The sequence below is a fragment of the Stylophora pistillata genome, chromosome 6 (assembly GCF_964205215.1).
Source record: "Stylophora pistillata chromosome 6, jaStyPist1.2, whole genome shotgun sequence".
In the NCBI taxonomy this organism is placed as follows: domain Eukaryota; kingdom Metazoa; phylum Cnidaria; class Anthozoa; order Scleractinia; family Pocilloporidae; genus Stylophora; species Stylophora pistillata.
The window spans coordinates 2238133-2245000 of record NC_142524.1 but is presented as its reverse complement, the minus strand read 5'-3'; the positions used below and the strand labels follow the sequence as shown (position 1 = coordinate 2245000).

At 42.4% G+C, this 6868-nt stretch overlaps 1 protein-coding gene across 1 annotated transcript; it reads left to right on the top strand.

The window, feature by feature from the left end:
- Window positions 1-854: 854 nt before the first annotated feature.
- LOC111330382 (uncharacterized) lies at window positions 855-6851 on the top strand. The gene is made up of 5 exons (XM_022935224.2): window positions 855-1254; window positions 2644-3968; window positions 4232-4441; window positions 4974-5266; window positions 5648-6851. The coding sequence occupies exons 1-5, from the start codon at window positions 1032-1034 to the stop codon at window positions 6366-6368; spliced, it is 2772 nt and encodes a 923-aa protein (XP_022790959.2). The 5' UTR covers window positions 855-1031; the 3' UTR covers window positions 6369-6851.
- Window positions 6852-6868: the final 17 nt, after the last annotated feature.

Below are 6868 nucleotides of genomic sequence, written 5' to 3'. Positions count from 1 at the left end.
CTTCGCCCCAGCTCGACCCAGCTCCTTAGCACCTTTCGGGTTCAGCACTAGCGGATAGGTGGTCAGTTCACTGATATCTGTCATGCATGAAATCTCCATCCTTCGCAGTAAGTGCCTACACGCACATAGGCTCCGAAAGATGTCTCCCAAACCACCCCATCCCGTGCTTCCTTATTGTTTACAGTGTCGACGAGTTTTCCCATGTACACTCAAAGTTCAACTTTCCAAAACTACCTTGTTGCTTTGCTGCACTAACAGTAATGTTTACGTAAATTTGGGGAGCTTTGTGTTGAATGCAAATGTTCTACGTAAATATTTTGTTATGCACGAGCTTATGTTGACAAAGAGTACATTGTTTGGTTAGTCAAGTAAACTCAGTATTCACGGGTGATCCACATGCCTCCTTCCGCTAGCTAGTGCTTTGACGAGATGAACGGCGATCAGTTCACCCGAACCACGTTTGTAAAAGCGCCACTTTTTTGCCTTCCCAACAACAAATCAACTTTGCTAATCCTTTTTAACTTGGGCGTTCACTAACAAACAATCTAACATACAAAAGGATTGTTCGCTTCCGACACAAGCTTTAAATTCGTCTCAAAAATCTTAGAACTTTGCCCGAGTTTTCAAAAATTTGTGATGTGTGGTTGTTTTGATTAGTAAAGTAATTATTTGCAGTGTTATAAAAGTGCTACAGACTCTTTTGTCCTAGGTCATATCAATCAAGAATATGAAAACCCTTAATTGACTTGATAAGTACTTTCCACGCGCTGTTCCTATGACAACACGTCCAAAGTGGCCTTAAATAATTTACATATGAATACTGACGTCAGGCAATTTTTGAAAGGTGCGTTTCCATTTGAGGTGCCTATTGTTTGAATCACTGTACAAACTTTGAATTGAAATAGTTATTCTCTCGGGAGCTGATGTTGCTTGGCACTGAGCAAGGTCATTTGTTTGCACATTTTGCCGGTAAGGGACCCTCAGCTCTCTACATGAGGTATTTTGTGTCTTAAGAGCTAAATTTTTACAAAATGACCGTTGGTATCACAGAGTTGTTGGACCTCGCTATCAGTCCGCAGATCGGACCCGTAAATTTCTTTCATTTGCGGAATCTGTTACACACCATTGTGGAACACTTTGGCATTGGCGAAGTAGAAGCGCAGCAGGCAGAAGTTAGGGGACCAATGTCATTAAGATCTTCCTCTGAAGCTTCCAGCAGTGTTGAGAGTTCTTCAGAGAGCGACGAGGATGAAGGTTGGTGCAAAAGCCACACGCCTGTCTTAACTTTGATTACCAAAAAAAAGACTTCTTTACTACAATGCTCTTATCCATATCTAAAAAATTACCTAATTTCACAATGAGTCTTGCATTGTTTTTTCCTTTTTATTGGTTGCGATATGATTACTTAAACCATTCACATCTTCGAGAAAAGCGACAAATTTTTGATAACTGTGTATTCACAGTTTAGTTTTAACTTAGTTTGGGGTCTTTATTGATACTCACAATGCCTCAAGTACATTTATTGTTTGTTTGTGTTTGACAAAAAGTTATCCAAATTAATCTCCGCAAATACGCACAAAATCTTCGTTTCGTGCGAACAAATTCACAGGAAAGAATATCATGGTGGACAAATTTTCTTTTAGTCATCAAGTATACTTCATTGGACTTATGCAAAGTTTGAAAAGAGCTGGCTGAAAGCGCAATTCAATCAACCAATTATCACGCAAACAGCTAATCGCCACTGAAGGATCCTAAGTACTTTTCCGGTCTGCACCGAAGTTTTCGACGTCTACGACATTGGAATTTAACGGGGTTACGTATTTGTAACGACGTATTTTACTTTATAATCAGTCGTATATGAGCACGATCCTTCGCAGCAAAGCACTATTTGAGCAATAGTGAAAATCAGACCTGAAAAAAAAAAAAAAAAAATTTTTTTTTTTTTTTTTTTTTTTTTCAGGTCTGATTTTCACTATTGCTCAAATAGTGCTTTGCTGCGAAGGATCGTGCTCATATACGTCTCATAACCGCAGTTCACACATATGTTTCATATGTTTGTTGTTGTTTATAATCAGTATCGCTGTGCTATTTACTCGTTCGATGGAAATTCAACTATGCAAAAACCTTGCGGAGAAATTTTTTTTTTTGTTTAACTCGACAAGCCACCTTCGCCAGCGCTGTTTTAGAATTTTCAAGCCACCTTCGCCAGCGCTGTTTTAGAATTTTGAAAGCCACCAGTTAGGCAATAGACCGCATTTTCTATCGGTTTGCCGGCGTAATGACCCACGCGAGATGTTGGGACAACACGAGAAAAGTTTGTAAGTCACGAGCTGCGCGCACGAATAGACTTATATTTCAATTTCCTATGGGTTTAGCGGTGCAATAAATGAAAATATCTTTTACCTACCAGAGCGCTTATTGTATTTCATAATTTGTATAAATATCATCAGCATTAGCATCACCATCACCAATACTATCGTCATTATCATTATTATTACTATTATTGCTATTTTTGTTGTGTAATATTATGTATAATTTCTCATATCGAAATAAGGTGGTAACGTTTTCCCACGAACACCACCTCTCCCCTCCCTTCTGCTACATCCTTATGCTGATTCAATGAACAAATTTTTTTTTTCACAGAAAGTGAGGAATCTGCGGATGATGGCCATGTGAGCGAAGAAGAGGTGATACAGACTGTAATAGACGAGGATGGTCAAGAGAAGACTGTAACAGTGATGGTAAAGAAGCCACCTAAACCAAAAAAGAAACAATCGGAAGTCGGCGAGAAAGACGGAAATGAAAAGGAAGGACAAGAAAAAAAGAAGCGAAGGGAATCGAAAGACAGTAAGGACAAAGACAGCTCCAGGGAGAAGGAAAGGAAGCATTCAAAACACGAAAAGGAAGGCGACGAGAAGGATGACAAGAAGAAGAAACGAGATAGAAAGAGTTCTTATGGAGGTGACTCCGTGTACGGCAAAAAGGACGACACGAAGAAGGAGCGAAGAATGACAATGGATTCACTTTCTGAGACGCCCGAGTTGATCAACATCAATCGACGACTTGAGGCAGCCGAGATGGGAATCAAGAGCTTAAGAAATATCATCGACTCCATGGTGAATCAAGTCGATTTTGGTGATGAGGTCGGAGGAATCCTGAAGGCCCAACTTGATCAGGTTCAACAGCAGCTCAACAAGGTCGAACTTCTTCCTGAAGGTGAAGCTCCAAAGAAGGAGAAGAAACGAAAAGGATCCAAAGCTAAAGGTCCCCTGGACGTACCCAAGAATGGGATCATTACTGAGGGATCTCAGCCAGCTCCAGGTGTGGGTGAAGATCATGCCCAGCCCACGAACGTGATTCCTGTTATCCCGCCCCCGGGCCAAATATCACAGGATATGCCTAAGCTACAACCTGGTCGTCTGCCTTCGAGGAAGGATGAAAAGCGCAAGATAAGTTTGCCAATGAAGGGCGGTAAGCGACCCCCCAGTCAGGAAGATAAGACTCCACTACAAAGGCGCACCACCATAGAGGATTTGAAACTGCGGCGGAAAGCCCGCGAGGAGGGTGTAACTATAGAGGAAATAGAGGCACGAGAGGCTGCGCAAGAAACTAAGAAAGAAGAGAAAAGCAAAGAAAAAGAAAAAGAGAAAGGAAAGGAGGACGAGAAAGAGAAGGCGGATAAGAAGAAGGGCGAGGATAGCTCTGATGATGAGTTACTCGACTCTGAGGAAGAAAGAGAAGCAATGGAAGAAATGATCATGGAGGAGATTGAAGCGGCATTGGAGAACACGGATGATCCAGAAGCTCAAGCTTATGCCTTGAGGCTCAGCATTGAGCAGATGAATAATATGAAGAAAAGCTTTATGCAGTCACAGGAAGAGTTCAAGAAAGACATGGAAAAGAATAAGAGAGCTATTGAGCTAATTTCGAAGGATTTGGCTGCCTTCCGCGCGTCGAGAAAAGCTCAGGTTAGCAATGGATTTGTATTTGGTAGTGATGAATCAGAAGCAAGGGTCCTGCTGTAGCATTGTGGTGCCCATGCGCACAATGTATTATTTCATGTATGGTTGATGCGCGTGCTCTTCCGCATTAGTCAGTAGCTATGGAAAGAAGTGGCGGGGGGGGGAGGAGTAAATCATTATTTTGGCTAATTTAGTGAGGTAACCGCGCAGATTACAATTGCTCGTGTAAAACTTACCATACCTACTCGACTTTTTTTATTCTATCACAGGATGCTGAAGGTTTCAACGCAGTACATCACGTGCACAGTATGGTACTTGAACTGCAAGCCAAACATGAAAAGTTGGTCCAGACCACCGCAGAGCTCGTGAACGAGTACAACAGGCGTGAAAAGAGCCTGGAGGAGCTGTTTGATTCAGTTGATAGACTGGACCAGACGAAGGCTGATAAACAGCATGTCAGTCAGGAAATTGGCATAAAGGTCAGTTAAGTTAGTTGGCGGGTGACCTCAGTAAAACGGCAATCAGTAAGTGCGTTAGAGGACGACCTAAAAAAATTTTCGATCGAGTGTCGTAAAACTAAAGTTTTGATGGCCAATCAAAATTAGGGAAATTATCACAGGGAACCAATAAGAAAGCAAGGTTTATAACGCAAAAAAGAACGCCAAAAGCTAGTGAAAACGCGAATGACTTAATCGCTATTGGTTTAAATTTGGCATGTGATTGTTGACGAGGATGGCATGAATATTCTTGACCAGAGAGAAAAGAAGGAAAACCGGTGAAAAAAACAAACAAGCAAACTGCTTTATTCTAGCGGTTTAGAGGGCTTCACTGTCGACTGGATTGAGTAATGGGTGGAACTGAATAAAAGGAAAATTATCCCTTCTTCATAAACAGAATAGCATTTCTGGTTGTCCTGTTTTGTTGCTAAATGTCTGGTCTCAACCTTGTTTTTAGAAGCTCTCTTTCAAAGCTAAAAGTGGACTGATTTCGTGTTATTATTATGTGCCGCAGGCGGACAAAGGAGACTTAGAGTCGAAAGTGAGTGTGAACCAATTTGACGAGAGCTTTAACCTGCTGGACCGCGGGCTCAGTGATGCCCTAGAGAAAATGGAAAGCCAAATGAGCATTGAAGACGCATTAAGAGAAACTTTACAAGAATTACAAAGCAAGATGCACCTTAAACTCGACAGACAAGAGCTGGATTCACTTCGAGACCAACTGGAATCACGCATCAGACAAGTGCAAGTTGTACGAGCCACCGTTAAGGAAAAACCTGAGGATTGCGAGCCGGCTGGCTTTAGGAGGTACAGTATGAATGTTAAGGCTGCAAGTTCTGACAAGCCAACTGGGAGCACGGGTTCATGTCGGGTTTATGTCCAATTAATTTGATGACCTCCTCCCAGTTGGCTCGTTAGCTCAATTGGTAGAGCGCTGCACTAGTATCGCAGAGGTCAGTGGTTCGAATCCCGTACAGGCCTGAATTTTTTCAGGTCTGATTTTCACTATTGCTTAAATAGTACTCTTTACTGCGAGGATCGTGCACAAATACGTTTCTATAACCGCAGTTCAGATGAAAATAGTTAACTACAGTTCAGCAAGAACTAAAAGAAACCCGCTGCTCGCACTGTTATGTCCATTAGTTAGAAAAAGTACGGTTAATCTTTGTCGAAAATTTTTGTTTTTAGGACCAAGCCGGAGAAAGTTCACTGTATTTCGTGTGATCGGCCTTTGGAAGTCAACCCAGGAGAGATTGGGCCTAACATGCCAAAGATGCAAAGCCTGCCCGGACAGAAGTCTTCTAAACCGTACACGACGTTTGAACTGGAGCACATCCGACTGCACCAGAAGATGAACATCGCCAAGAAGCCACCGGTTATCGGCGCCGACCTCGGTTACCAGGCGCAGAAGCTCAAGAATGAGGTGGTGGCCATGACAGGTCTTGTGGATCTGATAGAGCTTCCTCCCTCCCAACGGTACTGCGGAGGCTCACACACCATCATGCATCCATACAGGCGCTCCTTCAAAACAACGGGCTCTCATCTCAGCCAGTATGTGGTTATACGTGAAGATAGTGACGCTGCTGTCGCGCTACCACGCAAAGATTTCATCGTACCACGTGACAATAGCCTAAAGCGCTGCATGAAAACTAAGCTTCCTGCAATAGGACAGAACAACACAAGGGAACCCTCCCCTCCCCCAGAATACATCGCCGAATTCAGTGAGCGGCCGCTAAGTGCCCCGGCCACCCCTTCAGTGGGTCATAGACGAAAACTGAGCTCGCCTCAGGCTCTCAAGGAAACATCGAATTCTCCACCTCAAAACGAGGCTGAATCGCCAGGGGGGTCACCCGTCCAAATGGAGAAGATATCGGTAACCATGCCTTCCCCAACTGACGAAGAAGAATAGCAAACGGGAAACTTAGTTTAAATAGCAAATAAATAAAATTTTAAGTATACGGTTTGTGGCAAGATGTAGCATTTTGCAATTTTGGCATGTGTGAGCTCACAAGATTTAATTGAAATTGACCAAAGCAAGAAATAAAATTAGGCGTGGGGATGAGATTACAGTGTGAAAAAAGTGAAAGCAATTAACCGCGAATTTCAATTGAGTATAACAAGTAATCTGGGATGATGTTGATCAGGTTAAAAACCTTAACGCTTCCTTCTCAATCAATCAGGTTTTAAATGAAAACGAAACGCAACCTTTTCAAGTGGAATTACCTTAGTACCCTATTGGCTCCTTTAAATCCTTCCGTTTCGCGGATTTGATTACTTGTCGTTCAGTCCAAACTTTTTCTCGTTGTAAGTGTGAGGTGCTTGTAACATGACCATGCATGTAATTTTTTTATTTTAAGACTTGTGTTTCTCTGTAAATAAACTTGTGAATCCGCTTGGACGCGTAATTCA

Coding starts and splice junctions, on each gene's coding strand:
- LOC111330382 (XM_022935224.2), top strand. CDS start 1,032: ATGACCGTTGGTATCACAGAGTTGTTGGACCTCGCTATCAGTCCGCAG. Junction 4,442..4,973: donor GTCAGGAAATTGGCATAAAG/GTCAGTTAAGTT, acceptor TATGTGCCGCAG/GCGGACAAAGGAGACTTAGA. Junction 5,267..5,647: donor GAGCCGGCTGGCTTTAGGAG/GTACAGTATGAA, acceptor TTTTGTTTTTAG/GACCAAGCCGGAGAAAGTTC.